Below are 16,124 nucleotides of genomic sequence, written 5' to 3' on the forward strand. Positions count from 1 at the left end.
GACTTCGTTCGACAATGCTAGAGTTATTTCTTTTTTCTCCGAGTATTCTACAAGATGAAATAAAAGATTTTTTAGTACATCATTTTTAGAATAAAATTTGTCTTTTTATTATAAAATAAAACTTTATATAAGTAAATGTAACTTCATAACTCTAAATAATTTCATAAAATTAAAAAAAAATGTAATTAGAAAATTGATGTTTTATGTTGTAATTAAAATGTTTTGAACGTAATAGTGCTTAACATGGACCTATGTGTTCCTTTCGTTCAAAGGATGTCTAGATCCTTTCAACTTCTATCGAGACTATAGAATTGAATGGGAGGCAGCCGGCGCGGCGACTGGGCACAACTCTTCTTTTCTTTTTCTCCTGTTACGACTTACCATCTATCCTGTCGTCCTCAGAACAGGGATACTATTAGCCTTTCGCTAAGGACTAGGGTCATGCCCCTGCGAAACGATTTAGCGTTGAGTTGCATTCGATTGAACCATTCATTACTCGACGTCGGCGTTATGAGTTTATACGCCGTCGTGCTTGACCCCGGAGTTTGCTATTCGAATCACGGGGCCGCGTTATTCTTGACATCGTAGTCTGGAGATTTTACATCTCTCGTGGGGGAGAATAACAGAATATATTTTTAAAATGGAAATGTATATTTTCTTTGCTTCGTAGCAATTTCGCAAATTCTAAAACTGACTTTGTTGAGTTATTATCCTTAATACCCTAAATTGATCTCTTGTTGAGAAAACGTAATTAATAGACGAAAAAAATGTGAAATGCAAAATTATTGAATATTTATATGAAAAATTATATATTTGTGCAATTTTGTTTTTATTCTATAACCAATTTCTGTTGTTATTCTAAAAATGTTTATTTCTATTAAGAAAAAAATTTCCAACAGATAAAACTCAAACTAAAAAAACGTTTTATATATGATATTTATAGATAAAAATCATTTTTTACTTTATTGATGTTTTTATGAAATATTTCTTTCCTCTTCTAATCTTTTATTTTTATCAAATCAAGTTTTTCTTGTATTGCAATTTTATCTTTGATGATTTGTTATAATGTTTAAAATCATTGTAAAATCATTGTAGAAGCTTCCCATGACATCTCTTTGCATATTCCTCGCTCTGAGCGAAAAACACGTGAAGGCACGAGGCGTCGCTTCCCGATCGGTTTCGCTTTCGCGACATGACTATAGGATACACGATCGTTTTGGCCGCTATTCTAAGTCGGAGACAGCTAAGTGCAGACCTGTTGAAGATTTATCTGCGCTGAATCAAAGCAGCAGAGCGGACAGGAAAGGAAGCAGGGAGCGTCGAAGCTGCTCTGTTCGGCCAAAACCGCGCCGGACCACGGCTCAAAGGCATACCATTCTATTATTGAAAGCCCCGGCACCGTTAAAACGCGAGTCTTTCATTTTTGAACGAGTTGTTATATAGATACACCACCGCGAGAAGAGAGCGTAATTGCGACCGTACACAAACAACGCTAACCTTTCTTTCTCGTTCTCCTCAATGACGGGTTTAGCGAACTCCGAGCCCCAAATAGTATAAAGCGATGTAAAATTTAAAATTTTTTATAAAGAAATAACGAAATTTAAGATATTAATTTTTTATAAATTATTTATTATAAAGAATAATAGATGCAGGATATAAAGCAATTAGTATAATTATAGAAAAAATTGGAAATTAGAAAATAGAAAAGATTCTTTTTAAAAGTGATTTTTAAAATTATTTTCTATATTTTATAAATATCCAATTTCGTTTAATATATTTTTTCCTTAAAACGTCTTTTGTTAATCTTTTTATGCAAATGCAGGGCTTTCTAAAAGCAAAATCCGTTACTGTCTCTTCTCTTACTGTCTCCCTGTTTCTCTCCCTTCGGGTCCCTCTCCCTGTGCGTACATTTATGTTCGACTTTTTCGAGGACTTTCGAGAGAGAGAACGGCACTCTGGCATAAATCGTTGTTTTACATACGTTCTCCACACATTATTGGGGCGGGCGCACATCTATTCCCGATAAAAGCCGAAACAATTCCAGTAGCTTTGTGTCGCGCAATGTTTTTCCACATCGGCTAGCCAGGATTGTCTACATCACTACGTTTATTGTCGTTTTCGAGCGCTGTCATTTAACTTGTCAGTGCGATATTGGATTAGAAGTTTTGTATTACTTGTTTATTGCAAAAATAATGGAGTCATATTAGATATAATTTCTTCATTTTTATACACTTTGAAACTTTTGATTGTTTGATTCTTTAAAATTCTTGAAAATTGAAAATTAAATATTTCTTGAAAATTGAATATTTCTCTTTATATCTTCTATAATATTTAAAACATTATCAAAATATTTATTCTTATTGATCAAAAAACTACAAGAAAATATAGATTTTATCTTAAGAAATTCGTCATAACATAAAGATGTTGCGTAATAGTTTTAAATATGAGTGTAGACAGATTTTAAAGTGATATATCCCTTTACTTTAGAATAGGTAGTTTTATTTTTAGAAATGTGATAGTTGATGTAAGAACGGCTTAATTATAGAATCTCGTGATGACGGGAGAGAGAGGTGGGACGTTTGTCGTGTTGTTTGGGTTTCTACAGCTTGGGTTCCATTATATCAGAGGGGTGAGTGCAATTACACAGTTCTTTGTTCACAACGTTGTTTGATTCGGGAACACTTACCGTAGTCTCTTTTGCAGTACTTGTTGAGATTTAGCCTCTTCGTGCTGGCGCGACACTTTCCGCACTGATCTGCAATAAAACAAAGTGAAAAATAAATTACGCGGCTTTCAGTAGCTTAATCAATTTATGGCTACGCGGATTAATTTCCATGGGCGTAGCGTTGGTGAACGAGGAAACGCATTGTTAGTAAAGCATTCTTTAATTGCACGCAGAATAGAATTTGGTCGGATCGAGCAATTGTCTTAATTGGGCCTTGTGCAGAGGTTATCAAAATGACGAATCGCTATTATTACAATAATCGTGGTATGCCTGACATGATTAATCACATTAAGGTCTCACATAACAAACCCATATTAAGCTCTCTCACATAGTTGTGCTATTTATTCATGATTAACACCGTTATTATTATGGGTTTTAATATATGAATCAAATTACATTGAAACGATATGTCTGCATTATGAATTTTATTATCTTTTTATTAAAATTATCAAAAATAATTGTTTCGCATCTTTTTTGAAATAATTAATCTTGCACTCCTCGGGAATAGAGCAAGTTATAGAAAAAATTGATTAATTGGATTTCCTATTGCAATTTGCAATGATTTAAATTAGAAATATAGTATTTAAGTAGTCTGCAAACTTAATTTATTAATAATATAATAAATTGGGTTTGAAGACTATTTTGCTTTTGATGTTATTGTGATTTTATACTTTAATAAAATTATATCTTTAACTTATTTCCAAGTAAATTTTATTTAAAAAATTGTAAATTAAATAATGATTAATGTTAATTAAAGTTATAGGTATTTAATGTTGAAAATTGCAAGTTCAAACAAGAAATTTTTCTTCGATATTTTCAATAAATTACTTTCATATAAAAAAATTTACAAAAGATACTTTGCTGCCTTTGGTATGCAAGTCTATACACATAGGCACGTAGATCTGGTGTTAGTGGAGACGACAAACGAGTATCGTGACGTTACAGACGGAGAGCCTTCGACCTCGTGTCGCGTATACATTGTAGGCACTTGGATTACTTCAGTCTCGCTCGTCTTGTCTCGTCTCGTCTCGTCTCGTACTTGACACGACCCATTATCATCCACCAGTGAATCCATCCATCTATTATCTAGCCGCGACTATCCATCCATTATATCCCATACGCGGTCAACGCGTCTCGCAGCCGTTCAATTAATTCCCCAGACAATATGTTATAGTCTCAACTGGAGGCCAAGAGAGGTGAAAGTCGTAATGTGATTAGGACGAGACAAACTTTAGAACACTTGTTACAGAAGTTGAAGGAAGTAAGGTTTAGATTATCTTTTAGAAACAATGGAATGACTTGAAAGAAATTCAAAAAGCAGATGACATCAAGAAATAACGAAAAATAAGAATTTTTACGTATTTCATGAATTATAAATATATGCAGTATACGATGAATATATTACATTTTTATCACATTGTTTCAATCATTGTCCATAATATAACATATTAAGTCTTCTGCAGATATTATTTAAATGAATTAAACATTACAATATAGTTATATTCAATTTGGGACTTTAAAATTTGAATAAAACAAGATATGGAATAAAGTTAATTTCAATAGTCTCTTAAGAGAAGACAAGGTAAACTTAGGTAAATTTTCCAAACCCAAACGTATTTGAACAGACATCAGAAAAGGAGGACACGTCCAGAACGTATCATAACTTTAAATTTGATTTGTTTGGCTATCGATTTTACTTCATGTTCTCTTTAAATTACGGCAGGGGTCCGATCAGTTCTGAGTACAGGTAGGCAGATGCAAATCGACGTCAAATGCCAGCCGCATGGGGCTAACTGGTGAATTAGCGTGAGCTGCCCACCTGGTGCTGATTCGCGATACCACGCTGATGTTCATTCGTTCGTACGTATGTCGGGACGTTCGCCGGATCACACACGTGTCGAGGATTGAAAGCGTGTGATTGATCGACCGGCCGGACGATCGAGAATTGCCCGCGAGATCGTCCGACTGTTGCGTTGATTTATCGGCAACAACGTGCTTGGATTTCATAACATGACGGAGATGGTAGTTGACGAAGAAGTTTTCTTGTATTGGAACTGAATCTGTTGCGTATGTCCTACATGAGTCACAAACATGAGTGACATTCTTGACTTACGAATTAATAATACAAATATTGAATTGAAAATAAAATCATATTCGTTATTATTATTCGGAGTCGCTTGGACTTTTAATAGCCATCTTTAAATTAAATCGATAACTGCCAGAAAGATTGTTATACATACACACAGAAAATATCATTCAACTGCTAAAAAAAGTGATTACTCAGATTTTTTTTCTTTTCAATAATAATTATGTTTAATAAAGAATATTTTTTTGTTAAAATTTACTTATTACAAAATTTTAGAAAAACTTAATATCATACTTAAAACAAAGAATTTATTCTTTCTTGAAGTATAGATATAAAATTTTACCGAAAAAGCGATTTTATGTAATAAATTGTTTTAATTTAATAATTTTGATTGAAGTATTAAATTTGGATTCAGAATTTATTTTAAATAAATTTAATGTTTGTAATGAACTTATGATAGATTTGCGGGTTGATAGATTTGATTACACCAATTGGTCTGTTGCTTAGCACAAGTTATTAAATTATGATTTTGTATCTAGTTAAATTTTTCTGTAACAGTTTATTCAGTGTTTGCATCGGCATACATTAAGTGCAACCGATGGAATTCGCTATTATATTTGTTTACACATTGCGAAACATCAGTTCATTGAATAAACGACATCGAGCAGGAAATTGACAAAAGAAAAATATCGGTCAGATGAAATATTTAAGATCACCATAGACAGCAAAAAAATATTTGTTTTCCGATACGCGAGAGCAACTGATTCTTTCACATGCATGGTATTTTACGACTTCAAATATCACACATCCGGTTCGCGAAAATGAACGATGTATGACAAAAAAATAAGATAAAAAAGTGCTACTGGAGAAGAACACTTTTCAAATGGAATAACATACATACGAGTGACTGACATTGTCACGCAGTATCTCGCATTCCGCTCGCGTTTGGAGTATCACGGCAGTGAACGATCGCAGCATCTTTTCTTATTTTTACAGTAAAGCATTTAAATCAATAATCTCTTCGTTTTAATGTTCTTTATTCTACATTACGAATATAAAATAATTCTCTCCTGACGCAAAGCTGATATATTTGAAACATTAAATCTTGTACTACATGTACTTGCGTAAAGGAGTAATATTTTATCTCGAGAGATATTCAGTTATTTAATAAGATTCTCAGCTGGTTATTCACTGAACGGGACAAGTCGCATACATCAATACTCTTTCTCATTCGCGTGTCGTTTATCGAAGTATATCGCGAAGTGGCCACGAGAAGCATGCCTGATAAATGCGAGAGCATGAGAGAGACACTTTGCTTTCACGGGCGAGTTGAGAGAGATGAGAGCTTTGAGATCTTTGACCCTGGGAGTGTCGAACTTTTTACTGGACTATTATCATAGACTCCTGTAATATACGCCGAATAGCTAAACTGGTGAGATACGAGTGAGGAAACATCACTACATATATAAGAAGCGAAGTCTTCTTTATGACTATGAAATATCCGCTTTCTGTAAGATTTTCCTCGACACATATTTTGAACGTCGTAATCATTTTTTGTATCGCTAACCTAATTTAATAAGGTTCGATCTCTTTTTAATGAAATAAAGATCGAGGATAGAATTGAATGGATTTTATAAACGAAATGTACTTCATGTTTGAGAAGCAGAAGAGATCATGTTCGTATAATTTTATTTTATCCTAAAGTATTTTACGTGGATAATGAAACTTTGCGTTATTTTATATTTAATTAAATTTGCAATAAAATTTATCCTCGTGTATTTTCATGTATTCTCCTTATGAAATAAAATCTAGCATTTGGATCTTTTTGCTTCTCAAGTGCAGATTTACGCTAATCGCGCGTGTCGCACACTACTTCAATCGCGTGCGAGAGCGGTTAGTACGATCGATCCCGTAATCATGGTTAAATGCCTTCGAAGAAACTAATCCTTTTTCTCATGGCCGATACTCGTTTTAATGCTCAGTGTGGTTAGGAAAGATTTAGCGGTTACGCACTGTCGAAGCCAACAAGATGTGTACATGTTCTTCTTATTTATCTCGTTCTTACCGCGATAATTTTACCTCTGTCGATCCTGCCTCCCGGCTCGGTAACTTAATTCTAATTATTAGCAGCGATCTTCTCTCCTGTGAAAACTTAAACACATCTGTAGTATTCGAGTAACACATCTGTAGTATAATAAAGTAAAAAGAAAAAGAAATGAAAAAAGATGATTAGCGAGTACGATTACATGAGTGTGATTACAAAAGGTGAAAACAAACGTACGCAAATTCAATTTGCTCTTGGCTGTCTATTTGAATTAGGGATAATTAGATCTTTTTGAGATATCGGGAAACAAAAGTGTAATTTTGATTTATTTGTTACTATATGTTAATATCGCATAGTGGCGAAAGGAATATGTAAAATTGCTGTGATATGTATAAAGATACGTATACATACAAGAATGTGTAGAAGAAATTTCACGAGAGAAATAAACTTTTGGCTAAATTATGTTTTATTATTATGTATCTAATTATAGAGTCTCTAATTATGAACCTGAATTATCTGAAAATTATATTTGATAATTTTCAAATAATTCAGATATCAATAATTTGTTTTAAACAATTAACAAAAAATTGATTGGAACGAATACTAATAGCATTATTAAATTCTACGGAAAAAATATATATAAATAGTGTATTGCAATTTTTTCTTCCGTTATCCTTATTTCAAATAGTTATATTTATTATAAATTTAAATTCTCTTTTTTTCCATTGTAACTGTTATTTCTTACATAAAGCAGCTAGTAGAATAGATAACTTCTATAAATTTTTTTATTATTAAAAACGAGAATTCGTAAATAAGATTTTATTACGTCACGTTTTTAAGGTACTTTAGCTAAAAAATACAAAAAATGCCTTTTGGGTTCAATTTTCTCAAAAACATGACGTGAACAATTTCATTTACTACAATTTAATTTAATTTTTTCAGCGACAAAAAAATCACTTCGTCCCGTTCGTGATTTAGAAAAAAAGTATAAATTTGTCGAATAGTGTAATTACAATAGCTCGTGTAATGAGATTCGTTTATAAATCAGACAACTACAAGATAATACTTCACTATTCCTTGTAAAGGAATGTACTATAAGGTAATACTTCACTATTCCTTGTAAAGAAAATTTGATTTTAATTGAGTCAAGAGGTAGTTGCAATTCCGAGTTTTCTTTGCATTCTTATTTTTTCTCTGCAGCTTTTATCTTAATGCGTGGATATAAGCTTTCGAAACAGCTTGCGGGATCGCGTGTACGCGCGCGGCACGACTGCTGATATGCGCCATTCATAAGCGTCCTTTAGACGAGTCGCCATTCATTCTAGCCCATTCATCGGTCGACCGTCCCCAAGCGCGGTGACGACGGCAGTCGGAAGTCGCGCGATTTAGAACGTTGATATTCGCATATGCGCGCGCGTGTAATCCGCTTAGATCCAATCGTTGGGTATCGTTAATACGAAGCGTCCGATCGGGACTTCCTTTGTGCCTTGATTATTGTCAATTTGTAATCGCATGAAGCGCGAAAGCTTTTGTTAACTGCGAAGAATGTTTCTTTGAGGTTTATTTAACATAAAGACGGAGACATTGATTCGCTTCAAGGATTGATTCGATTTTATTATTGTGTTTTTAAAGGAAATTATGAATTTTTTTAATGGCTATAAGTAAATCGATGAGATTACTTTTATAAATAATTTCTAGTACGTTTTATTAAAAGAAAAGAGATTCTATAATTTAAAAACATTTTGTATTATAATTTAAAAAAAGTTTTCAATGTAATCAATATTAATATTATTATTGACTATATTATATATTAATAACTTTACGCAATGTCGTTCTGTAAAGAAATATTTTTAAAAATAATAAAATAATAGGATAATTTTTGTTTTATCTATTATTTATACATTATCTATTATTATATTATTAAATTATTGATGTGACCTAACATTTTAACAATTTAGCAATGAGAATCTCATTCCAGAGATATCCCATGTTAATTTAAGAAGCTGACATTGATATCCATTTAGACTAGGATAAATTTTAGAAATTATTTTAACCTTGACTATGAATATTTTTAGTCTATGCATATTCTTGGCGTATTAATCGTTACTGAGAACAGTTACGTAAAATGATGTAGAATTTTATGACACTTGTTTTTAGTGAGCTGACCTAATATTATTTCTGTTTTATGAGAGCCATATTGCTGTTGAAGTGTATTAAACATATAAAGAATTGAAGAAAGATAGATATTTGTTCAAATTCTTAAATATCAAAATATAAATTATATTAACTAAAATTCGAAATACAAGTAATCATATATTTCTAAAAGTTATACACAGTAACACATATATATTAAAATATTTCTTTATAATTTTACAATATTATATAATAAAAAGGAAATGAATGCATAAAAAAAGTTACGAAAAAAATCAAGAGAGAGATTATTATTACTATCATTTGAATATTTAAAAAATAATATAATTTGCAAAGTGTAGCAATTGAGAAATATATAAAAATTATGTTATTAAAATAAAAACTTGTATAATTTTTTTTGAAAAGTTATGCCTTAAAAACTTGAATCAAATTTATTTTACAAAATAAAAATATGTCATAAGTTTACTTTGCAAAATGCTAAAATTTACAATAAAATTTTTATAAACATTATACTTTTACTATTGCGTAAAAAATTTCATTTTTATAATTTTTTCTGCAATTTCGTATATGTTGAATAAGATTTTTATTGCTATATTCGCGAAGATAGTAGACGATACTAAATTATTTTCTCTCTAAAGTTTTATCTAAAAAAATAAACTAAATTTAATTTTGCCTGTTTCTTTGAAAATTCAAGAGAGTTTTTTCACTGACTTACTATTAGCCTTATAACGCCTATGATGTGCGGATTCTTCCCAGGCGACGTTGTTCCTAATAGCGGACATAGATTAATCTTTCGCAACGTGACTGTGTTTTTCTTGGCAGAAGGGCTATGCCACGCGCAAGAACGCGCTCGAGATTTAAAAATGAATTTCGCAAATTCTCGTCTTAGCCGCGATACTTTTAAAGCCAAGGAAAACATCAATACTGGCACAATGTTATTGCCTTCTTTTTACAGGGATACATCTATAGATATAAAATTTTTATTTTTTTAAATTTATCTGTAACATGAACGAGGCACTTGATGCAACAATTAGTCGATTTTTTGAAATTGTGAAAATTTGGTTGGAAAAAAATGAAACAACAAAGTGAGATTGAAAGTTACAGTTTTAATGATTTTTCCAAGTTAATGACATTTTTTAAATTTAATAAAAATTGTTACTATATTTAATTAAAAATAATTTAAACTTGGTCTCTCTTTCTTTTTCTCTTTCAATACATCGTATCTTCGTTGTCTGAAATATAATAAAAAATTATTTCGTTTGCAAATCCTTCTTACATACGTATGTGTTGGTTTACTTCCACATTACTTTATATTAGATACATGTATACATAATACACCATTCGTGTGCGCAACTGATTCTTCTGCATTTTACGCTCAATCTGGCCAAGTACATGTAGGTGTCTGAAAGTATTTGCGGAGCGGGATGTATACCGGTGTTCATCAACTAAATCCAGAGTTCGCGAGGAAAGATTTCTTGGAAGCTACTGGAATAAGGAAAGAAAGCAGAGGCTAGAAAAGAGATGCGGAACGAGATCCGCACGAGATGCGAACCGGTATACATATTTCTCTCCACGCCTGTCTCATTCAGGTATTCGCGGAATAATGAGATTATATTGCGATAGCTATTCTAAAATAAACTACAAGTGCAAGCCACGGAATGGGGGATGTGTACAATACTCACTCGTAAAAAATATTTCAATATTTTCATTCAGACATAGAAAAGGATATAGAGAAACCTTAGGATTAAACCAGGAAAAAGGGCACACAATATAATATACTTATACATATGAGAACATATTTTATAATTTACCCAATCTTTTTTGCTCCTGCTGTATATTCTTTTTTTTTTTCTCCAAGAGAAAGCTGCAAGTTGGCAAAGTTTTTTTTATATTTTTAAGTCACACGTACTCTAAGATCTTTTTCATGTTGAAGTTAGGACGTCTGTATATGTACTGCATGTACTATATGTGTATGTAATCGACGGGAAATATAATACTTTTGAAAACCGTTCCAGAATCTTCGAGCTTTTCTCATAAATCCGACAACGCCTTCCGCCCGCAGGAAGTAGAACAGGAGATTGCTTCGAAATCAATTTATTTTGACGTAATTCATCTCCGCGGTCTGTTTGAAAGGGTCAGAATCATCTCTTGTCTCGAAACTAAAAGTCGGCTATCTGCTATCAGTTTTAATACATATATAATGTTTAATAAAATAAAAGTATATTAAAATTAATGATTTCGAGAAAAATTCGAATTAGGATACGTTTAAATGCAAGTTAGATTCTGAATTAACATGATCAAATATAAAATGAAAGATGATGAGCAAATTCTCTTCATTTATATTCATGTCAAATACGTTTGCTATTCTAATTTGTAATTAAAGATTATATTATAAGAATTGATTTTCTGACTGCATCGAGATCGAACGATTTGGATCGCGTGAACTGTGAAATTGTGTAAAAATGGTATAAAACACACGCAAATGGAGAAAATGTTCGCGATCAAAAACACAAGTGAAAAGGATAACGTCACAATTATATTGCACAACATCGAATGTTCTGCGAAATAGACGAGTTGTGCGAGAAATCAAATATTGTATTTTCCGGATACGTTGCTCCCCTGGATCACGCTTGCATATATTGCGGCGCACGGCGCACGTAGCTCCAGTCCTGTACTACCCTGGAAAATCCAATTTTCATGGGCCAAAATAAACCTCTATCGAATATCGTGGTCACGCGTGGAAATGTACGACGTGACTCGCCGTTTCGACATTTGTGGCGAAATTTCTAACGTACTATATTCCCGCGTCGACAGTCGGGGTATTATTGCATAATTACGTGATCCTCATAGGTGTGGAAGCACGAGCGATGTAACAATACAAATGCGGAATTTGCACTCCATATACTCCAGTCTGGTATAATAAGACGATTGTAACGCACGGCAAAAGCACTATAATATTTCGTAAAGTTTATATAGCAGAATATACCAGTATTTAGATAAGCTTATTATCATTCAAGAAATTACCAGTCGAGAATCACTATGAGTTAATGATTCTTATACAAATTTATGTTTGTCAATTAAGTAATTCCATTTTTTTTTTCACCTTCAAAAATGAGAAATGAATTTCATTTATCAACATGAATAATAATGTATGAAATAAAAATGCTACGATCAACTTTTTTTCTCGGCAAAGAAAGTTAAAATCGATAAAAAAACTTTTAGAAGAATTTTTCATATATAATATCGAGTCAATATTATATCTCTCTTTTCTCTCTCTCTTTTCTCTCTCTTTCTCTCTCTCTCTCTCTCTCTCTCTTTCTCTCTGCTCGCACGCAGTTAAAGTGATAAAGTATATACAAAAACATAACTACAGATCTACTGAATTCGGTAAATGCAACCACATCACGTTTGCGCACGATGCAATACGCAAGCGAGGTTACATAGCAATATACGTGAAAATGTCGACTTCTGCATGGCGCCAAATTCCCATATAGATTATACTATCTGCACTATACGATCGAGAATCGTGCAAACGTGAGTAGCAAAGAAGTAGGAAAAGTAAAATGGCAAATATAACATTTATTTTGGAATTTAATTATCTTTTCCTATTTTCATATATTGGTAATTATGTAAAAAATTCTACAAGTTATAAACGTATTAATTTTTGAGCGTAATCTGGAGTATAAGTAAAATATAAAATAATTCATATTAAAGTAAAAGGATTTATACTTTTCATATTAATATATCGCGCGTAATAGAAAATAAAATTAAAGTGAATAAACGCATTAAAACATTTTAGTTCTACAGATAAAACTAAAAAAGGCAAGACCTTAATTCTGTACGAAAAAAAATGGTTAAAGTATTTATAAAGTAAAAATTTAGCTAAATACAGATCTAAAAATAAATTTTGTCAAATCATCAAAATAATTGGAGAAATAAAAGCAGCTATAATGTGATAAAGTTTTAGATATTTTAGCAAAATTCGTTCTTTCCGCGTTTAATTAATTCAATAACTTAATCAAATTTAATAATATTTCTTAATAATAGTTCACTAATAATAATGAAACTTAATGACTTTATATTTATAAATCTAAAAGATTAATTTGATTTCCTTCTTTTCTCTTTTATTCATTTTATTTAAATTTCATTATTTAACTGGTATGTGTCAATTGTTTTAGCTTTACGTATAACAATATTGCAACTGTCGCACCTCTGACTCCCTTGTGACGTGTCCCTCAATTAACTTTATCAGTGTCAACGGCGACATTGACGCGATTATTCGGAACATGACATCGGATTTACTTTGTCCGATTGCTGATTGGGATATTCGATGCGTCGCGGGATGTAATGACTGGGAACAATTGCGCGTGGTCGGTTTCTCCGAACCGCGTTTTGGCCGATCGATGCGACCACTCGATCGGAAAGCTCGACCTTACGGCAGTCGCGGTCGATTCGGCGAAGCGATGGGTTCAGGCGGATTGGCGCAGGTTAATCGACACAAAGGACGTTTCGTTAGTCGGGAATTAAACGGATTATGTCTCAATCGTCCGCCATCGTGATCGATCCGCATTTGCGAACGCGATCAGCTGTACCGTCCCGTTTCATGCCGTTACGATCCCATCCGGTTTCCGTTTTGTCCCGCTTCCGTATATTCGTAATACAGCTCGATGACTCGATATATCCCGTCAGCGAATAAATCCCCGCGAGTGAACTGTCCGACCGAGTGCGCAAACTTCACCGCGAAGATCGGGAGATTTCCCGTGAACTTGCAAGCGGCTTTAGTCGGCTTTAATCATTCGCCTCTGAAGCAGGAAGTCTTGGATCTATTCATACTTCTGCGAGTTCTCAAGCGAATTATGATTCAGGGTCTAAACTATAAGCAAGACGTCATTTCGGATCACTTTTAATGATAGGTATAATACATATATCGTGTATCGAAATGTTAACTGTCACATACATCTAATTTTTGTTTTTGAAGGAATTCTAAAGTCGTCTGTTTTATTGACCAAATACGATTATTTTTCATAAATATTTTTCTAGTTGCCTTTATAGAGATTTGAAAATTCTTTTTCAAAATTAAACAGTAGTATAAACAGTAATATAGTCCAAACTGGGTCGCCTTTATGCAAAAAACGAAAAAAAGTTGGAATTATAATTTTGTTATCAACTTTTGATATTGAACAATATTTGCTTCATATACAAGTTTTATACTTTGTACGTATAAAATTTGTATATAAAGCAAAAATTGTATCTTTGATTTAGATTGGTTTGGACTAGGGATTATATGAATAAATAAATAATAATGTTGGGATCTTAAAATTATACTTAATACGAAAGATTAGTTGGAAAATTTATACCCTCATATGTGTGCGATATTGCACTAATGTGTAATGATGTATAAATCGTATGTATCCCACTGAATCAGTAAAACAAATGATTTTAGAATCTTCTTATATTAGATTGATCTTCACGATATGTTCTTCTTTCTTCTAAACAAATAAAACTTGCAATTAAACTAAGATATTAAATTATTCTATGATTACTCTATTATTTTATGATTACTCAAATTAATAGTTCTATAATTCATTAAGAAAATAAATGCAATGGCATTCTTAAAAAATCGTATTAAGTATAATAATAATAATAAGAAATAGACGACAATGTAAAAACGTGTCAATTTTTATTCTAACGAAAAGTAAGCGATTTTTGCATTTCAATTCGATATTCATCGTCGTTTCTCTCGCGGTTATCTCCGCATTCTGTGTCGTGTCTGGACTTTGTAATTTGGTCGAGCGACTCGATGGCTTCGATCAATAGCGCGTACAAGTTTCTCACAAATTGTCCGATGTTTGTTTGATTGTTTCACTGGCGACAATGACAAATTGCTTTTGGATAGTATTCTCACTGCTTGTTTAGTAAAGCGTGATAAATATAATCACTCTATGTCTAAAAGACATAATAAAAGGTATCTTTATTAAAAGGTATCTTAATTAAAACATAAAGATTAATATTTTCTGATTAATTTATATTACTTTTATTTATATACAGGCTCTCTATCTCTAAATCAGTTTACGTTTGCAGTAAGTAATTCAGTTAGTTATCCGCAAAACATTGGATAATGAAAATTGTAAACTCGTATAGGAAAACAATAAAAAGATAATATTCACGAATTGAGTTCCGGAAATATACGGAAATCGTGTGCTTCGGTCGTGAAACTATAAAAAGTGAGAGGAGAAGATTGGGAACTACGCCAAACAAAAACTCCATTCCGCTTCACATTTGTCTAGCTTGATTTCTCTGTTTCTTTCTTTCGATGTATCTCTCTATTAATCCGCTTCCCTCTGATAGCATTCGGAATTTCGGAAATTCCGTTCGATAGCTTTGGCGGACGTGATCGTTGTGCCTGCGCGCGTGGAATTTTCGATATTTTTATTCGATAACGTCCGTCGACAGAAGAGACGGCCCGTCGCGGAGCATCTCGATTGAATTTCAAACGATATTCAAATTACGTTTAATTTGGTTAGCCACCAGTGAATGCGCATGAGAGAGAGAGAGAGAGAGGGGAGGGGGAGAGGGGGAGGGAGAGAGAAAAAGAGAGGAAGAAAAAGAGAGAAAAGAGATAAAACGAGACAGCCCGCGTGTGTATGCTTTCGACGCCGATGCTCGCGTGCGGTTCCAGGTTGGTTCGAGGTCGGGGGTGAGATATACGGATTCTATTATCGACCATACGGTTCATTAAAACGGCACGACATTTACAAACAGAGCATCGTCTGTTTCGCTCGATCGACGCCGCTCGGAAAAACGGAAGCGCGATACAACAACCATGTTTCACTGGTCTGCAAACAGAACTATTGAGCTTGTGTCGCAAACGTTACACATCAATTTTTTGAGGGGAGGGGGAGCAGGAAAAGAGTTACAGGTGGTAACGACTATTTGACACCTGCCGAAATCTGTTGTTAAAATAAATTCTTTTAATTCTCATTGTCAGAGATTTTCGAAATATATTCGATATTCAATAAAAACGTTACTGTTTCTATTGGATAGACAATCTTTATTTTCAATTTCGATTTAAAAATTTCCGCAAAAAGTCTCCGATATATATATATATATATATAATA

The 16,124-nt window shown here is 32.8% G+C and overlaps 1 protein-coding gene across 1 annotated transcript in view; it reads right to left on the bottom strand.

Moving 5' to 3' along the window:
* The window catches only part of LOC108689850 (netrin-1-like), a 208,253-nt gene that overhangs the window by 1,269 nt on the left and 190,860 nt on the right, over positions 1–16,124 (bottom strand). Inside the window, exon 5 of the mRNA XM_018196807.1 lies at positions 2,687–2,755. Within this exon, the coding sequence (XP_018052296.1) occupies positions 2,687–2,755 (69 nt within the window). The remainder of the gene's footprint in view (positions 1–2,686; positions 2,756–16,124) is intronic.

Source organism: Atta colombica, unplaced genomic scaffold (genome assembly GCF_001594045.1).
Source record: "Atta colombica isolate Treedump-2 unplaced genomic scaffold, Acol1.0 scaffold277, whole genome shotgun sequence".
Lineage (NCBI taxonomy): Eukaryota > Metazoa > Arthropoda > Insecta > Hymenoptera > Formicidae > Atta > Atta colombica.